At 43.1% G+C, this 20,444-nt stretch overlaps 1 protein-coding gene across 2 annotated transcripts in view; it reads left to right on the plus strand.

Moving 5' to 3' along the window:
• The first annotated feature begins 9,891 nt into the window (after positions 1–9,891).
• ARHGEF4 (Rho guanine nucleotide exchange factor 4) overlaps positions 9,892–20,444 on the plus strand; it is a 178,595-nt gene continuing 168,042 nt past the window's right edge. Inside the window, exons 1-2 of one of the 2 annotated variants that reach the window (XM_084638300.1) lie at positions 9,892–11,919; positions 18,905–19,225. In XM_084638300.1, coding sequence (XP_084494426.1) covers positions 10,000–11,919; positions 18,905–19,225 — 2,241 coding nt within the window. In that variant the 5' untranslated portion in view covers positions 9,892–9,999. The remainder of the gene's footprint in view (positions 11,920–18,904; positions 19,226–20,444) is intronic. The other variant, XM_084638301.1, reaches the window with a different exon arrangement.

Below are 20,444 nucleotides of genomic sequence, written 5' to 3' on the forward strand. Positions count from 1 at the left end.
CCATTTATAAAATGCAAATTAGATCAAACTGTAGTTCCATACCACAGTTCTCAACTAATGCTGTCTGTCATGTCAGGAACTTCAGGTTGCCAGACAGTCTTCAGACACATCTACTTTTCATTCTATTATTTTTTTCTGTCTAATAATAATAATAATAGCACTGTCCTTCTCAAAGAGGGAGGGAGAGAGAAAGCTCCCATTGGCCTGGAGCAGCGAATCGCGGCTACTGGGAGCCGCGATCGGCAGAACCTGCGGACGCGGCAGCTAAACAAACCGGCCCCGCCTGGCAGGGGCTTTCCCCGCACAAGCGGCGGAGCAAGTTTGGGAACCACTGTACTAGATAACCCATAAGCAGACAGTTGAGGGCAGTGGTGCAAGTAGACTTTAACTCTTTCCGGTACTGTACCAATCCCAACCCCCCTCACAAAAACTGTTCTGTGACTAGAGCCCTGCGCGGATACCGATTTACCTGTGGATGTGGTTATCCACAGATAGAAGTCAGTATCTGCTGAACTGCCGGGCTCTCCTGGGAACCGCCGCGGTGAAAGGAGCAGAATGTGGGGCTGCCGCTCCCGGGAGCCAGCGCCCCGCACCGGCAGCTCCTCCAGCACGGCTGTCCTGCCTCCAGCCCTGCCCCCAGCCCTGTCCTCCGGAGGGGCTGTACAGACCCCAGACAAGAGATGCAGCTGCATGGAAGGGCTGGGGGCGGGGCTGGGGGTGGTACAGCTGTGCCGGAGGAGCTGCCGGCCCAGGGCTCCTTTTGCCACTGTGGTTCCTCGGAAAGCCCTGGGGTTCTGAAAATGTGCCTTTCCGGTACGGCATACTGGCATAAATGGCTTAATGGTATGGCATACCTGACCATACTGGCTTACTTGCACCGCTAGTTGGGGGCTTTCTCTGTGTTGTTCTGGTTTTGGTGCTGAGTTTTCTCTCACACTGATAACAGTAGCGGTGAGAATGCATAGCACCACACAGGATTGGGCCATTGGTAAACAATACCCATATGCCGATCTTTATTTGCTTAATCCAATGACAAGTGTAGAGGCTCAATGAGCAAAGAGGATAGTTTAGGGTTACCAATTTTGGTTGACTGTGTTCCTGGAGATTTCATCACATGACATAGTCTTTAATTAAAGATTAATCTTTAATTCCTGGAGGCTCCAGGCCAATCCTGGAGGGTTGGCAACCCCATGATAGCTGGCTGTGGTGCTATTAAGTATTGCATTTCAATCTTATCTCATGATTAACTATAAAAACAACCTTATTATTAGAGAGTGGTGTCTGCACGTGAAGCAGTGCCGGGTTTATTACCTCATTCAGTGCAGGTGGTAAGTATGCAACAGTGCCACACACCGTCTTCCATTCGCGCAAGGAATAATAAGGATTTGTGCACTGTAATGGGCTAATTCAGGAATGGTGGTTACCATCATATCCATTGGGAACAATGGCCATCAGAAGGGTCAGTTGCCACGTTATAATGAGAACGTTTTCACATTGTTTGGACTTGGCACGAAGAACTGACCTATACCTGTCACTGCAGTAGTAAGACAACGTGTAGGTGGGAGTGCAGTCTAGTGCTTAGGGTAGGGGTCTGTGTCAGACTTGCTCTGGGACTCAGAATAAAATGGATACAGTAATATTTACCTCCCGGGATGGATGTGAGTCTGAATTGCAAAAACAAATCTTCTTTCAAAAGCTAGTTAGGCTAAGTGACAAGTGTCACTGGATCCCATTGATTTCAAAACAGAGGAAAGCTAGGAAATGGATAGTTAAGGACTTACAATGGTCACATCATGAACACATTTTTCCTATCAAGTATACAGAAATGGTGCAAGTGGAGAATGTGATCCATAGAAATTCAGCCCATTCCACTGCAATCAATGGCAAAAATATCTGATTGTCATTGATGAGAGCAGGACTGGGCCCAAGAGTCCAATGAGAGCAGATGTAACATACTGGCAGTGTTCTATCCCATTCAAAGTGGTGGTCTGCATAGTTGTACCAAGAGTAGTCCCTTCTCTTCCTACAGTTATTCCAAACCTCAGGTGTTAGAAGCCTTCACTGCAAGGCTCAAGGTCGGTCATGCTTATGCATGGTTATGCATTTTACAGGGTTGCATCCACAACACCACCCCCAACAAAAACATTAACTCTGTTAATTTCAATCTGTTTTCTTCACACATGTAAGGTCCATCAGTTTTATCTGTATGGAGTAGTGACAAGGCATTGTAGAGCTAGAGGAAGACACGGAGATATTAGACAGAAGTGAAAACTTTCAATCAGTCCATTTTTTGCCATGACCTGTCACTCAAAACCCATTGGCAAATGTTCCACAAATGCTGCTGTCAGGATTCCCTCCCCACTCTGAATTCTAGGGTACAGATGTTGGGACCCACATGAAAGACCCCCTATCCTTATTTGTACCAGTCTAGGTTAAAAACTTCCCCAAGGCACAAATTCTTCCTTGTCCTTGGACGTTATTGCTGCCACCACCAAGTGAGCTAGCAAAGATTTAAGAAAAGGACCACTTGGAGTTCCTGTTTCCCCAAAATATCCCCCCAAGCCCCTTCACCCCTTTCCCTGGGGAGGCTTGAGAGTAAACAAGGTGAACACAGACCAGACCCTTGAGTTTTTAGGACACTAAAACCCCCGATCAGATTCTTAAAAACAGAACTTTATTATAAAGAAAGAAAGTAAAAGATGCACCTCTGTAAAATCAGGATGGAAGGTAATTTTACAGGGTAATAAGATTTAAAACACAGAGGATTCCCCTCTAGGCAAAACTTTTAAAGTTACAAAATCCAGGAATAAACCTTCCTCTTAGCATAGGGAAAATTCACAAGCTAAACCAAAAGATACTCTAACGCATTTCCTTGCTATTACTTACTATTTCTGTAATTTTAGATGTATCGTTCAGTAGGAGCTGGATTACTTGCTTGGTCTCTCTCTTTGTCTTGGAGAGAACAACAAAGAGCACAAACAAACCCCCCCCCCCCCAGATTTGAAAGTATCTTCTTTCCCCATTGGTCCTTCTGGTCAAGTGCCAGTTAGGTTAGTGGAACTGATCAACCCTTTACAGGTAAAGGAGGGATTTTATGCTACCCTTAGTTGTATGTTTATGACAGCTGCAGAAACATTCTCCTGTTCCTGGATGCTCCCTGAAGGCGTCCTTAAACCAAAATAACTTTCTTTGAACTAGCATGCTCCAGTTCAAATGAAGATTTTAGCAAGAATGAATATAACTTGTTTCAAAAGGGGAACAATTAAGCAGCACGATTCTTGCATCTTAAAATGCAATCAGCAATTGTATCCTGTGTTTTCCTTGCAGAATGTCACTAAAAGGTAACATTTTATTCCTAGTAAAGTGAGTGTTTTGAATGGAGCTATGTGAATAACTGATTTTTTGGTTTGGTAGCTGAGATGAAAACTAGAAAAATAACAACAAAGAGTTTAGGGTTAACAGGAAGTTTAAATTTTTTTAGTATTTTTTGTGAACTAAAAGTTTATAAAAAATTAATTCCAGGTCAAACATAACATTCTGTTTAACTTGAAATGAGATATCTAGTTTAGTGTTTGAGATTATTTTTACTTCAATTTTATTAATTTTTTTAGAAGTAAAATTTGAAACAAAGTCGTTTTGAATCAAAAAGTCAACATGTTGCATTTAGAAAAGGTTGAAACATTTTGACTTCTTTGGAATTTTTTTTGACTGAAACAACGTGGCAAATTTGACATGGTTTGGTGAGACACTTCAGTCGACTCGAATCTGCATTTTTCAGTGAAAAAAAATGTACACTGAAAATATTTTCCCAGCTCTAGCAGACATGCAAAAGCTTTATATTGCTTTTAGTCTTTGCACTCTTGATAATATGTCTCGTCAAACTGAGAGGATGAGCCTCCTTGAGAACCTTTTCCTATTGACCGGATACATGTGGTGCTTTAGCAAGTCCCACCACTACGTACAAGTCAATGAGCCAACTATCTCCCTCTGAGGCATCTTCTTTCCTCTTTCCTATGAAACTATCTTATTTCCATCATGTCCACCTTTTCAGCCTGTGAATTTATGCCCCTGCCCTTCAGAGTGTCGCTAATGTACTGTTGCTCGCCCCTCAGTACATGCTATTTTACTGCTATTTCTTTTTTTGATGCTAGGTAGCTATTTCGCTACAATCTATCCCCCGCCTTCAAAGCTTGCTAGTTTTTTCTTTTCACAAGTTTACCGTCGCTTGCCTGGTTGATGCATCTTCAACAATAGGAGGAATGTCTTTTGAGTTTCTGATACTGGTGGAAATGAGAAAATAATGCACGTCACAGCTGGTCAGGATTGTAAACCTTTTGCAAGACAAGGGCCTAACTGTGCTGCTGCTACAGGCTATTCTCAGAAAAGACCAGTGTCACAATGTGGTTCTAACCATGAGTCTTGCATATTTCTTCCATACCCTTGCCTTTACATTGCTTCTCTATTTTCACATTTCACATAAATGCTTAGGGCCACATTCTGTCCTTAGAATTTCAGTAAGGAGCCCTCTGGGCCTGATTTGGGAGCATCATTTGAATCCTGAAACAGCTGGTCCTATTGAATTTACTGGCATCCTAACTCACTGTTGATCAGCTCGTTGTTTGAGGAGTAGTACTACATGGCTTGTGTTGTCAGTTCTCAAACCTGTTGCTTGGGATTGTCACCGCAGGGGGGAGGAACTTGTACTCACTACAGGAACTAAGGGCCATTAGAAACCTCACCACCTTCTGTTCCAAGTGCAAGAAACACTTCTCCAATATAAACGCATAGCATATACATAGTAAAATAAAAACATTTCCAAAGGCTTACCAAAGCACACCCCTCCACTCTACATACAGTTCTCTCCCTGAGAAGAGGAGAGAGAGAAGAAACCATGTGTGATACATGTTAATCATGCAGATTAATGCACCACTGGAATGCACTCAGATTCTATAGTGGTGGGGTGGTATAAGAACCTATGTAGAATAGAATACTTGCTGTTGAGGTATTTACATAAATACTTGTTTGTTTGCATATTTGCATATAATTGCTCTGTGGATGTTCATGCTGGTGCATGCATAACAGAGCTGGAGAATGAAGCCCACCACACTATACTTGCCCCAATCTGTCTTCCTTTCCTCATCAGCACAGAAAATGCTGCTGCCCCATGACAGTCCAGGGTAGAAGGCAGCAGTTCTGGGCCTGCTCTCAAGCGTTGCAGGGGTGGCTGCTGTGACAGACACGGGAGGAGGTATGGCCTGTGAGCCACCCTTCCCACTAGTGTGCAGTAGCTGGCTCTGCCCCAGCCCTGTACATGTCTCCACAAAGTGGCTGCCAGCTAAAATCTGGACTTCAGCAGTCCCAATCAGCAGCTCTGTGGGACAGAGCACAGGTCATGCAATTTTGGGACTCTCCTATGAGCTATGAATGAAAACAGTAATCCATGCCCTTTGTATCTGGAACTGTCTTCCTCATTTGGTATGTGGACTGAAGTCAATAGAAGGATTTGTCGACCTTGGTGCATATTGAGTAAGGCCCATAAACACCAAAACCAAAATCGGGATACGCTGGCACATCTGTATTTGTCGTGTAGATGGACTCTAATTGATCTGTGTCATAATTTGGGTGTAATTTAATTCATAATTATTCTCAGGACTATCAGGTGTCCTCCTTACTCAGACCCCACTTGCTTGAATAGTTTGTAGCTGACCTCAGTGCCATCTGTAAATTTGTTTAGTGCATCATTCAAGATTCAGCTTTGCTAATGCTGAGCAGCTGCTCCTGTATTCATCGCTGCGTGAGCCAACTGCTCCTGATGGCTGACTGCACCATTGATCAGCATGTGACATGTAAGCCTGTACTGTTGGAATGCTGGTCATTTCTGTCCTGTTAATAGCAGGGCTTGACATTTATTGAAAGACCTCAAATAACACAAACCTCCTCCCATCTCCTCTAGCCATACTTTCATCAGGTTCCAGTCTGTTCAGACAAGGATCTCCTTCCTCTGCCAAATAACCCCATTTTACTAGCTTCCCTAGTTAACCTCCAGCTTTGTCCCTAAACCATCTTAATCTCTGTGTCGTGGTGGCAGGGCTCAGAAACCCTGGCATTTCTCCTTTGGCTCTGTTTTTTTAAATTTGGTTCTTCTCTAGGGCTTCCATTGAGTTGTGCCCCAATGGAGCGGCTGTGGACATCCCTCAAAGCTATATTGACCCGGAATCCTGAGTTCTAATTGCACCTCTGTTATTCATCTTCTGTTTTGTCCCCACCTCTTCTTGCCTCTGTTTTTCCATTTGGAAAGGTCTGAGGTATAAGAACCTAGGGAGCCATCTACCTCACAGGTGTGCTGTGTGAGAGTTAACAGGATACAGATTATATGGAGCTTAATTTGTTGAAGTACATACATAGATATATGAGTCTGAAACCATATGTACCTTGATCAGTCTCAACCATGTAGAATCGTTGGATGCAGCTATAACCAGTGATGGCAGTGGGTGTTAGCTAACATTTTCCCCTCATCCAGCTTTATCAGGATTGGCTCTCCTCCTTTCAGTTTGGGGAAGTTTCAGCTTGCATTCTGATGGTAAAAAACGGAAAAAGACAAGACCTCTGAGATTTGGCCCTTTAAGCAGGGTCATTTAGGACAAAGACTTATCCCTGAGGTTGACAGTGTTGCTTTGATCTCTCTTCCTGTAAGCAGCTGAGCTGGGCTTGATTCACTACTTGGTATCTTCCCTGAACTGAGTTCAAACATCACTTTCAAACTTGGTTCACATTCCAGTGTCCAAATAATTAACTACACTGTGTTCTAAAGAGTGTTTAAAGTGGTCTGAAAAAAGTAGGGGGTCTCTGATAATCTCGGAGCATCAGCTTTGGTAAGACAGTGCTTAAAGTGCACCCTTGAGTGATTGGCTTGATTAAAAAAAAAAAAAAGTCAGGTCTGCCCCACCCACATGAAGCACTGGTTACATAATTGGATAGTAATATCTATGCCCATGATTTCTGCAGTAAATCTCTACTGAGATTCAAAGGTGGATTCACTAATAGTTTTTACATGGAAGGAATTATGTTAATTTAATTTATGTAAAATGTGAAAAGTGCCCTTGGATTGGAAGGGTGCAAAAGATCATAAGTCTTTGGAGCTTCTGCTGCATTTTGGATGCTATATTAAAAATAGTTTATAGTAAAGTTGTAAGGGCATCAAGTCCAACCCTGTGTAAACATCAGATATAATCCCCGAGGAAAGGGGTATACTTGTATTAAATGTATCTTTATTGTGTTTAAATCCCAACACGTTATTTTTTTCTAGAAATATCAGAGAGAGAAACATTCCACTGAATGCATCCGATGCAGTGGGCTGTAGCTCACGAAAGCTTATGCTCAAATAAATTGGTTAGTCTCTAAGGTGCCACTAGTATTCCTCATCTTTCTCTCTGATACTCAGCTGCTGAATTCATTCTTGACTAATTTTGGTCTCTTTATTTGCAGACCCCAGAGCCAACTGAAAACTACATCACTGAAGGAGAGTTTGAAGATGACCAGAGTTCTTCTGCCCCAAGCACGGTAGAGTTGGAGATACGCGGGTCAAGCCAGGAAACAGATGAAGATTATTTTGAGACACAGTCGCATCAAAGTGAATCCTTGTCAGACATAAAGACTGAGCCTTATGAAAGTGTGTCAGACACAGAGTCTGTTGCCAGTGACATAAGTGGAGAAACTTGCTTTAGTTCAGACTGCCTTTCCTCTGGAAAAAAAGAACCATGCCATACTTTTCCTGATACCAATGCACAAATACCCCCTCATAAACTTCATTGCATGAGCCAACTGGAGTTGAGTCAAAAGGCACAATTGGAGTTGTCTTCTGACTTAAAAGTAGCACCAAGTAGAAGTGAATTTTGGATACACACTACAAAATCGAGAAAAGAAGAGGAAGAACTAATATTAACTAGTGATCCCTCCAATACAGGGTCTGGCACTAGTGGCGAGGACACTATATCTAAGACAGAGACTAAATTGCTAGTGGATGGATTGCAAGGTGAAGCAAAGTCTGAAAACAATAAAGTGCAATCCTGTGTCAGCTCAGAACCAGCTGAAGATGCTATTGCAAGGAGTAAAAAAAGTCCAGCAGGATTAAGCATTGCTTGTCTGAAAGCAAACTCTGAAAGCTGTTTGACTTTTCCCGAGACTCAGCAATTTCCTTTGCAGCCAGATGTAGGATCAAGCCATAGTTTGCCTAATATTAATTTTGAAACAAATAGAACTGACAGTAAAAGAAACTCTGAGGCATTTGAATTTCACTGTGAACTAGATTCTAGACCCCACATAAAATGCAATTGGAGGAACTCAGTTAACAATGAGGAAACTACAGCTACAAAGACAAGAATCAGAACTCCAGGGGCCACCCTTAAATCAGAATCACTCTTATACCAGCACTGCCTAAAATCCAAATTTCAGCTTCCACACACGAGGCCAGAGATGACAGAAAGTAAAACATGGCACAGTGCACCTGAAAACATAAATGTCGGGGGTGAGAGAGGCTACTTGGGTAACTGCATTAAGCTTACAGATAAATTAAGGTTGTCATGTTCCAGGATACATCTTGAAGGGTTGGGGTTTGAGTACACCTGGAAAAACATAGAAAGGGTTGGTGGGAGCTCTGAAAAAGCAATAAAAGTGGAGGGGAAATTTGGCATAAAAGGATCACTTCTTAGTACCTGCCTAGACTCAAATAACAGTAAGCTATCTCATCCAGTGAGCTCCCAGCAAAGTGCTGAAGTTAATTTGCACACTGAATCAGAGACATGTGGCCTTAACACAGAAGCAGACATGTGTGCTGATGGCTTATCTTCAGCACAGGTCCAGCTGAGAGAGATCTCTGAGTGGGATTCAATAGAAAGGGAGACTCCCTCTGCCTTGGCTTCAGAGCCAATGAGCGTAAATGCTGAAGGAGAGGTAAGAAAAGCTAAATGCAAATCTGAAAGGGGTTTCAAAGCGCATGGGTTCTCTCACAGCATTAACTCTGAATCTGGCATCAGTGAGGACCAAGCAACTTGTCTTGTAGCTGTTTCTGCTGTTGCAGAAAACAAAGGTGATAACCATTTAGCAAACTATGGCCCAGCTGGTAGAACACAGCTGAACAACTTGGAGGAGATCGGCCCTGAATCACCAGGTACTGAGGCTTGTGTGGGAGAAAGAGGTTCAGAGGATTCTTCTGAACTGAATTTGGGTTGGAAATCCCTGGAGACTACACTGAACTCCGGTGGCCAAGACATTGCAGGAGAGCAGGATGCTTCAGTGCTGCAAAACCTGAATTGCAAAAACAATGCCTTACAGAATCACTCTGAGCTTGTAGCAATAAACGGACATCTCGCTGATGCAGGAAAAAAGGATGAGAATGATGGTGGTGATGCCTGTTCTGTTGAAATAACTACCAAACCACATTACATGCACCAGGGGAAAAAATTGATGCAACTTTCAGAGTTAAAACCTGCTCTGATTATAATATCTGTGGAGGAGAAGGGCTTGCAGTCCAAGATGCTGAATGATGACCGTCCTGCTGAAATAATAACTGGAACATTAGGAGAACTAGCCAATGAGGATTTGGGGTCTCATCCCATTGCCATCAAAGAACCCAGTGAGTCACAGAGAGGTCTGAATGCATATTCCAGCTGTGAAGAGCACACTCTGCCTGTACAGCCCCTCTCTGGCAGTGAAGAGGTGAGCGCTGCTGGGAGCACAGGGCAAGAAGAATCCAAAATTGCGCTGCAGCAAGTGGAGAGAACCGATCCAGATTTGTCTTTAAAACTCCGCTGCAGTGGCTTCCCAGTAACCACTATAAAAAATGAATCCAGTGGGGTGAATTTACAGTTGGAAGATGCTACCGTTCCCTCGAAAGAAAAGGCAGGTGCCCGCACTGGAGCACGTTTGAAATCACCTCGCCTAACTAGTGGGGGAATCTCTCAGGTAGAGCCCTGCAGAACTAACGGTGGGGTGCAGTCAGAAATGGAGCTGCTAAAAAAATCACGCTTCGAAACAAGAGACAGCGAAGTGACTGAGGAAAATGAGTTCAATATAAGTCAAGGCCTAGAGCAAGACATATGTGGGACTAGTGCAACAGCACTGGGAACTGACAGGATTAGTGGCCTGTGTCAGGGGGATGGTGACACCTTCGGGAGCATTGTCTCTTGCGTACAAAGGCTAGAAAAGAAAGAAACTGAAAGCTGTAATATGTCAAAGGAACAAATAGGCATTGGTGAAGAGTCTCCCAGCAGAGAACTAAAGCTGGGCTCTGCTGTGGGGGAGCTGGTGAGCCTTAACAAAGACAATGAACAGAATCCAAATGTGACCGATGCCTTTAACTGTATAGTGAAAACAGAGCGCCAAGAGGCCTCTGCCCTGGGTCTAGACAATGTGAGCACTAGCAGTGCTAACAGTGAGGAGATGGATGAGAATTTGTCCCATTTCTTGGGGAGTAACAGCAGTCTCTATAAAGCTGTGCAGAAACAGACCAAGACTGGGAAACCTTCCAAGTTTTTAGTGTTCTCAAAAATGGCATCCTTCAAGAAAACCAAGACAGTGGATGCTGAAAACCAAGGTAGCAGTAGCTTCTTTGGCAGCAAGACAAAGACAGAAGAACTTGACACTGGGAAAGAGGATGAAGACACAGAAAGCTTGCAGTCTTTTAAAAGCAGTTCATCCAGTTCTACCTTCCAAAGAAAGGAAAGCTACACCTCTGAATATTCTGACGATGATGACTTATTTTATGTAAGACCTGCTGGATTGTTCAGCAGAATCAGTCTGAGGAAGGCTTCTGGCTCTGGTCGGATACTGATGGACAACATAGACACAAATTCTACTTCCCCCTCATTGTTGAATGTCAAACACTCTGAAGCACGAGTCTTAGAATCAGTTGAAAATAAGGACAGTGAAGTGCCACAGTATTCTGGGGTGAGGAAATCCCTGAGTGAGAATGAGTGTAAAAGAAACAAAAACCCAGAGGGTAAAAAATTCAGGACAAGGCTGGCCTTGGCGCATAAATCCTTCTCAAGTTTCTTTGAATCCAAATCCCTGGAGAAGGAAAATCCTGAACAAAGCCCCAAAGGACCACTGAAACTTGAAAAGGAGAAAGCCAAATTTCGCCAGAGCTCCTGGAAAGCATTTCTGAAAAGCAGGGAGGCTGATGGACTGAAAAAGCCCAGCCTTGCAAGTTTATCGCCATCACAGGAGAGTCTTAAAACAACCAGGGGCCACCAGCAAGGTCCTTGTAATGTTATAAGAAGAACATCCACAGAGAAGCAGGAGATCTCTAATGGACAAGCATTTTTGAGATCATATGAGTCTAATGCCACCTTCACAGATGCCAACCATTCCGACACCTCTGTGGAATCCATTGAGGTCTATACACCTATAGATATGAGAAGAAAAAGAGTACTATCCTATGATCTGACTGTCAAATGTCCAGAATACCCAGACTATGCTGAGCAGCAGGAAACAATGGTCAACAGTTTAGATACTTCTGAGGAATACTGGCTGAGATCTCCCTTTAGCCCCAGTGACCCCCAATCACCGTTTACTCAGCTAAGCCCCTCTTGCCCCCAGTTATCGATATATGAAGGTAAAGACATGCCCTGTCGGCCCATGAGCCCTAAACCACAAAGTCCAAGACCCAGCTCTCAACGCAAGAGTTTCCGTTATCCCGGGAGAATAAGTGCCACTTCCATGATTTCTCTTGGGAACAGCTCTGCTATTGACAGCAATTTAGAGGCACCCGAGAGGCCAAAGACACTGAAGCCCAGAGGTACTCTCTTGCTTTCTGTGCACTCATTGGACAATGAATACCTGAGAGAAGACAGTGGGATAAGCAGCCAGTCACAGATCAGCTTAAACACTGCTTCTTCAGTTAGCGATATACTCAGAGATGAGGTGAGTTGCTCTGTAGGAATTATCAGACTTAGTTATGGTTTGCTTTGTAGTGCTCTCCTGCTGGGGTTAAGGAATCCCAAATGCCAAGAGTGGTATTCCGTTAATAGAAGAATGAGCAAATTAGTTAGATTTTAGGATAAACACATCTTTGTGTAAATACAGTAGTTCAACGCTAGTGATTGTTCCTAGCGAATAGTGGGAGATGCTTCTTTGCATCTAAGCTCATTTACATCTCCTTAAAGTGAAGCTTTACTTCAAATGGTGACTGTGTGAAATTGGCATCATGATTCTTTATATTTATTGCCTCGCAATGCCTTTAGATTAGAATTTACTCCTCTTACAAGTAAAAAGATCAGGGTTCTTTCTGGCTTATGTATCATACAAATTGCACAGATCAAATACTTCCCTGTTACACCCATGCTAAGCCATTGTCTTCAGTCAGGTCTTCAAGGCAAAACTGGGCCCTGTAATTGGCACCTGTAAACAATTCTATTGATTCATAAGGCAAAATAGAAATTGACTCACTGTTAGCTGTGTTGCTTTTGCAGGCTAACAGGAGCAAAAAGAAGTGAAATCTTATTTTAAACAGTAAGCTGCTATCATTCAGAATACCACAAGGATCTTACTGTCACTATGGCTTCTCTTTAAATACCCTATATGGACACTCCCCTGCCATCCCTGCAGCAAAAAGAAAATAAATATGGGCTGTATCTCCAGCTGATGTGTGTGGATAATTCTAATACTGGTAATGAGAGAGCTATATAATGGCTGGAGAATGGACCTCAAAGTGAAGAATATATTTCCAATAGGGACAGAAGAAGGGGTTTCTATTGAAACAGTTTGGAGCCAATGCAAGTGCAATTCTTGTGTTTCCATTGGTTCCTAATCACCCATTTGATTTTCCTCATTGGCAAAGCAAAGAGCATACAGGAGAATGCTTGCACTAGATCCTTCTGCGGAATGCTTCGGAGCAGGGTGTTCAGAAACTGGTGTGGCTGAGCTTCATCTTACAGTTATGCTGAGGCTGAGAGGACTTGCTAAAACTCTGTGTTGTTTAAGAAAAAAGCAACATGATTTTGTTGAACCGTGTTTTCAGCACCAGCACCACTACAGGGTTTAGATGTCAGATTTTCTGTCTTGTCCACCAGCTCTGGCCCATGTGCATGCACACACAGTTCTGAGTCTAAAATTTGTTGATCCGCCCTGTAACCCAGGGTTTGTTGTGTCAATCCCATCTCAGCAAGTGGCTCCTTGCAAAGGACTCTGACTGGCCCTTGTGTGGGTGCACGCTGATCTAAAGCATTGATCTTTCACTGCTGCTGTCCCAATTCAAAATCTGAGTTTGAGATGTATAAAATGAATTTGCCTGGCCTCCTCCCAGTGGACATTTCATTTGTGTTCCAAACAACTGCAAGATTTTGCAGCTAATGCTACCTGGAAACTGGGAAAGGAAGCTGGTTGCATGTCACAATGAGGGGCACAGTACTGGAAGAGCAGTGTGTAGGAATTTGCACATCCCCAAGTTACTCTATGCCTTACTCTAGCCAGTACTGTGGGACTCTTGTTTTCACGAGCATAAATTCCTTCACACAAAATGTGTAATAAATACAATATGTTTCAGGTAACAGAAGGATCTCCAAGCACTCCGCAAATAAGGGTAAATTCACATCTCTCCAAAACATTTCAATAGCGACTCAAAGAGCCTCTAAGGGGCTATTAACGCACATTGCCAACAGATGAGAGCCTTCTGGAGGCTGAACAAAAAAGCACTGGTAAATGATCCCAAAGATCATATAGCTAGGATGGCGAGAGAAGGCATGTAAAGCCTTGACTGTGTGAGCCTAAACTCTGAAATCCAACCATTAGGAGCAAATAAATAATTACTTAAAACTGGGGCTAAATTAAATAATTGAAAGGGAAGTATGGAAATTAAAATTGCTCCCAGGCTATAGTTTGGATGGTTTGGAGCAGTTATATTCCTCCCTCTGGTGGCTGTTCTTCATACTGCAGAATATAAATAGGTGGAGTTATATTGTCTTAAAGAAATTAAAGTCCTAGCTTCCAAGATATGAATTCTGACACATGAAAGTACATAGGACCTTTGACTGCTACCAAGGTAGATTTATTTTATGCACTGTGGTTTGATTTGGGACATTGTGAAATGAGGGTAGCCCTGAACCCTACATTATGGCTAAAGGGGTTCAACATGCAGGGTGATTTTCACAGGGGAACTCTGAATATCCAGGACAGGTGCCGAACAAAGTAAATGTTAATAAGATACATATTGTAATAAAATAATAGAATTAAATCTCTCCAATATGGGTTTGCCAATTAAATATATATTCAGGACTATATCTCTGGACATCTGTTGCTATATAAAAATACAGCCAACAATAGATTAAAAGACTACACCCCCCCCCACCCGTATCTGATTAGTGGGTGTTATAACTGGAGGGATGGCTAGACAGATGGATAAATGTAGAATTCTTGTGTAAAACAAAACAAAAAACCCCAAAACCTCCAACTTCCCCTCAAAAATTGTTAACTATTTCAAACTTATTTCTAAGACAGAAGAATTTATGCTGAAAGTATAGAATGACCCACTTCTGCACTGCTGACAGTTTGCCCTGTGGCCAGAGTATCACATTAGATGGGCCTTCGAGTGACTTAATCAATCTGAATGATTGTTTTTGACATGCTTTTACTTATTTATGTAACTGTGTTCTCAGCAGGCAATAAAAGGCAGTCCCGATACATCTCCTCTTCCCCTCTAGAGCCCTTCCTTAAGGCACTGGGGTCTAGGGCCTCATATATCTCAGGCTGATACTTCTTTCTCTGCATTCCCATTGGTGTTGGTAAGGATGTATACTGTTGCCAGGCTGTGGCATCACATGCCATTTGGAAGCAAGAACTGAGTGGGCACAGCGCTATTTATGTGGGGGCCTGGTTTAAGAACAGATGGAAAATTACTATTTTTTTTAAAGTTTTCCATACTTGAGTTCTTCAAACAAACTGGGGGATAGCAGGGAGACCCCAGTCACTCTAGAAATCAACCCTCCCTGACATGGAGGATAAACTTCACCTCCTTTGCTCTGAGATGATTCCTGCCCTAATGTCGCTAATCTCTTACCTTTCATATTATCAAACTTTCATTGATATGGCATGGATTAATGGTGAAATGCCTTGTAACAGCTCCATTTTTACATAGCTCCTATGTAAAAGCTGGGGGGTAGCCAGGGTTTTCCCCAGGAATTGAAATTAGGTGCAGTGTTCAAATTGACGGGGGAGGGGGGTGTCAGGGCCAATGAGGGGTGAGACCGTGAGGGTGAAGGTGGGCTGTATGGCACCATAGTAAAAACTAAAAAATGTTTCATGACTATTTTATTAGATTTTAAAATCCTCACACAAATTAACGTTGGCTATTCAAGCCTTCTATGAAGCACTACATCTACATCCTTCTTGGTTTCTTGTTATAATTTTGCACAACTCTGTTAATGAACTTCTTGAATGCAATGCATTCATCTTTGGTGGCTTCTCCTGTGTCCGGTACTTCCATTCCTTCAATTGATATGCTCATTAGTTCATTCACATGATCAGGCAGAAGGCGACTTCTTTCAAAACACAAAATTCTATTCAATGATGAAAAAGAATGCTCAACTGTAGCTGTTGTGACTGGGAGTAGCAAGAGATGAATTCCTACTTCTTTCAGCCCAGGAAACATAGCATAAAGATCGGGTTGAGCCACTAGTGATGATAACAAAGAAGCTGAAGTGAAATCTTCATTCATTCATCGTATGATGTTCCACTCTGTGTTCAAATTCTCTGTTCTGTCCTGAGCACATGGCAGCCCCATTACTGGTAGTGCCTTACTCCACTCAACTGTCGGTGTTTTATAAGACAGGGTTCTGTAAAAGCTAAGTAGCCGTTGAGTAGAATCTAGAAGTTGCTGTTGTAGATTTTTAAGAATCAAGTCTGTGTACTTTTTCAGTTGTCTTAAAAAAACACTTCTTGTCCTCTTCACTTCAGTATAAATGCCTTCATTTGTCAACTTCTGGAGTGAAGTCTTTGCTTCTTCCAATACTTTTTCAATGGATAGCTCTCTGATTGATCCAAATGTAGCTTCTATTGCTGGACAAAGATCTACTACTGTTGTAGCAGATGCCTGGATGGCATTTTTAATGACCCAAGTGGTTTCAACACTAGACTTAGAAGAGAGAGAATGGCAATAGTCTTCTCTGAATGTAGTAGCAAAAGTAATCCACCAGCCTCACTACTTAGATCCATCCCATCTTGGTAGATACTTTCCAAAGCCAGTAATAATGGCTGGAGTAATTTTAAGACAACAGCCAAGGATCGCTCATGAGAAAGCCAGAGGGTTTTCCCAAGTTGGACTAATTTGAACTTCAGTCCCAATGTATCTTCCATATTTTCCAAAATATTCAGTCTTTTGGACTCTTGCTGAAAAAAGAATATAATGAAGACATTAAATTTCTAGCGTTTTAAATGTCTTTTGAAGAGTCTGCAGCTCGTACTAGTTGGAGTAGATGTCCTCTGCAGTGTGTATAGGAGAGACTAGGGTTACACTTTTCTCTGAGCAAAGCTTGTGCTCCACCAAGTCTTCCAGAGAAGTTTGCAGCTCCATCAAATGCACAGGCAGCCATCTGTTTGGGGTCCCATTGACAAGCATGTAACTCTTCTGAGATGTGGGTTATCACAGATACAGCCAATCTGTCTTCTATAACTTGAACATCTAGAAATGTATCTATTAGCCTACAACTGACATCAAGATAACATACACAATGACTTAATACTTGATGACCATTTGCATTGGTGCATTCATCAGCCATGTATGCAAATTTTTTGAATATGGTGAGAGGTCTTCACTTTTTCAACTGTTGAGTCTTTCACTGTTGCACCACGTGCGTCTAGCCAGTCAGTTGAGTTTCTTGCAGAAAGATAGTGAGCATTTGCTGGTCTTGTTCGGAACCAGTGTTCAGCTTCAGGATGAACAAGTGACAATGCATTTAACATTGGCCTCCAGTTTGTTGTGTGTGGTATCTCTTGCCTAAATAGAAAGTATGATGCCACAGCCATGTTTGTTCGCATGAACTATGTTGTGTAACAGCCTCATTAACACTCACCGGTGTTGTCCTCGGTCAGTGGAGACTCAGAGTTCAGAGGTGGGCGGCAAGAAGGCAACTTGCTCGTTCCTCCAACTGCTCACTGTTCACTCTGGCCACTATTGTTCATTGTGCCACCGTTCACTCCATTGCTTTGTTGCCAATGGCCCTGCGCTGTCACCTTCTGCTGCCACTGTGACCTCTGCAAGTTGGTCTCTTGAGGTTCCACCCAGCTCTCAGTGATTTCAGCTGAGCTCTCAGTGGGGGAACCTCACTGCTAGTGCAGTCTGGGCCGTCTCTTCCACAGAAACACTGTCCCACAACAGGTCTTAGCACTTAGACCTGATTATCAGTGATTTCAGCTGTAGTGGTCACTTAACACAACAAAAGACTATCTGTGGAGCCTAATCAGCTCTGTCTTTAGACAGTGGAGAGGGCCAGGTCAAATAGTACTTGTGACTCAGGCAGACTATCAAGCAAAACACCTGTTCCCCACTCTCTCTTGATGCCCTCAATCAGCACAGGCTAAGTACAGTTCTGCTGCCCTTTACTCATACAATAAGAATAACAACATTTCATTAACACTCGCATTCAAGTGATTTATAACCCATCCCCAACCAAAATCTATCACTTGGGCAACACAGCTCTGTTTGCTGGATACCTAAGTAGATTAGGTGTGAATGTAAATACAAACTGGTCCTGAAGCCTTTCCCCCCAGCTCATCACTAGCTGTCAGGGAGAGCTCATTTAGACTTTGCTTACAAATCATAATATGAAATTATTAGGTTGGCCAACATCACCGAAATGAATGCACTGACATGGTCATAAAAACAACAGCTGTATAAGGAAGCTAGTCTATGTTCATACTTTTAAAATCTATTATACTTTTTCAGATACGTGTATTTTTTCATACACTGTATATACTTTTAAAGTGTGTATTAATGTTTCAATTTCAATTCAAATTTCCTAACGATCACTAAATTGGCAACACTGTATGTAACTAGTTCACAAAACTGGGGGGGGGTGTTGGGGAAATTCAGGGAGGGTGAACACTCCCATGGGGGGCGTGTAGGGAAATCCCTGCTGGTAGCACGATTGTAATAAACCACAGGACTACCATTGTGACTGGCCCTGTATGAGTGCACAAAGATGAGTATACATGATGATTCTTTCCCTGGTGGCTCTGCGCAGGGAACAGAGGCCACGCACTCAGCTAGTGGGGGTTGAGGGAGGTATCGCTCAGGGCAGAAGGGAACCTGCGTTAGACTCTATCAAAGGACAGCAAAGCTGCCGCTCCAGGGTGCAGTACCTTGAAAGCCCTGAAGCACTCCTAGCTAAGTGAGTCAAGGTTCCTCTACTGTCTACTTTCCCTGCATGTTGGCTGTCATTTGTTGTCTCAATCTGGCCTATAGTGTGTGAGGCAGCTACTAAATGGTATTTTAAAAGGGGAAAATTTTGGCAGGCTCAGAACATTACTGATCATTTTCCCCATTAACTCTCTTTTCCAAAGCCAGCAAATGAACCATAGGTGATTTTTGTTTTAACGCCACAGTGTTTTTCCTTCCCTCCCACTTATGGAACCCGATTTCAGCTTTAAGCTTCTGCTGGGCCTTTAAAATAAACGAGAAAAATCAAATCTGTGCAACACCTTGGTAGCTACCTCTGTATGATGCAATCGCTGCTGCTCTGGTCAGGTTCTCAGGTTTGTGTATGGAGGTGGGGCGGATAGGGTGGGCTTTCAGTCTTCCAGAGCTCAAGTAAAGACTCAGCCCTCCAAGTGGTTCTGGGCCCTGGCACTGAGCTTTGCTGTTCAGTCATGATAAAAAAAAAACACCCTGTGTTTTCACCTGCTGCTTATAACACAGGATCCCCAACAGCAAAGTCAAACGCCACCTGAAAAGAGGCCCAGTGAGAAATGGGTTCTACATCGCAAAAAGAGGTCTCCTCAGATCCTGCTGTCCCCACGGCCATTTTCCAGCATTGAGAGCAAAGTCTGGATGCTCCCCTTCCTCACCCCAGATGGGAAAGCCAAGAAAACATCGCAGAGGAAGAGACTCAAACCCCTGTACAAGCGCTTCAGCTGTGACGATATGTGGCTGGAGAGGTATCGGAAAAGAAATCTAGAGATGGAGACGCAGCCGGAGAGAGAGATTCAATTGAGGAACCTCCCAGAGGACCAGTTAAAAGTAAGCAATCGGACACCATCGTTCCTCTCTTCTCTGGCACTGTCCTCCTCCTCCTCCTCTTCAGCTGCTTCTTTCTGCTGTCATCTTCTCTCTTCAGGCTGCGTCTCGTGGCAGCACTGTCTGCTTCCCTTTGGGCCTCTGGTCTGTGGCAACCAAGCATGTAAAACGAAACTCTCACCAGCCCAGTGACTGTCTTGAAGACAGGAGGCTTCTGTTGTTGCTAAAAGCATGCAGCTTCTGCTCTGTCACATGGTGTGTGATGGGGAGCGACAGCATCAAATCTTTCTCTCGGCGGGTGGGGAGATGGAAGGAGGGGGGAACAAATCAGTCTTCTAATGTCAATAAAAATACACTCATGAAATCCATTACTATGCAGTGTTATTCCCTGGGACCTGCTGCGTCTCTTCAAAGAGAGACCCCCCTCTGTTCCATAACCTCTGAGTCAAATGCTGCACTCCTTATTCAGGCAAAATTCCCATGGACTCCCAGAGGGAAGGAGAGCAAAAAGTGCTTGACAGAAACTCTCCATGGGAGCCAGTAAATTGATACTATTAGTTTGAAAACTGCTCTGATTATTGCCCATCAGTAGCGTCTTTAGGAAATGTGTTATTGCTGCTTGTGACAGAGACCATCTGCCACTTCGACTCATGCAGACAACACTGCTTGACTCCCGGCAGCAAGACCAAGGTTTCCATGAACTTTAGTGAGAGCCATGTATGTATCCAAGAGCAGAATTTGGCCTATATGTTGAGAGAGCTAAAGTAAGCTCAGAAAGGAGGCATCTGTGTGCAGCTTTCTGCTAATAAAATGGAAACACTTCAGGCCTAGCTTTGGAAGCAAGATGTAGGTTTTCAAATAAAAAAGCTCCTGTCAGGGATTGTGTGTTGGTGAGTTTGCTGCATTTATTATTTCCCTTTCTCTGTGTAGACTCTTAGAAATGCTAATAGAATGTCTCTGACTGCCATTGTATTAAAGAGATCTTCTTTGAGAATTTAGGCCTTGATCCTGCAAACCCTTAAGCATATGCCTAACTTTATACGCATGAGCAGTCCTGTTGAAGTCAGTGAGACTACTTGAATGCCTAACATTCAGCGTTTCCATTGCTAGCAAGATTGCGGGCCTTATGCCCTATATTTGATCTACCTTAAAATGATTAAGGCAGCCAGATTGATTCTAAAAATAATTGATGAAAAATTATCCTCCATTCTCTCCTCAAGAA

This window comes from Lepidochelys olivacea (genome assembly GCF_965140295.1).
Source record: "Lepidochelys olivacea isolate rLepOli2 genome assembly, chromosome: 9".
Lineage (NCBI taxonomy): Eukaryota > Metazoa > Chordata > Testudines > Cheloniidae > Lepidochelys > Lepidochelys olivacea.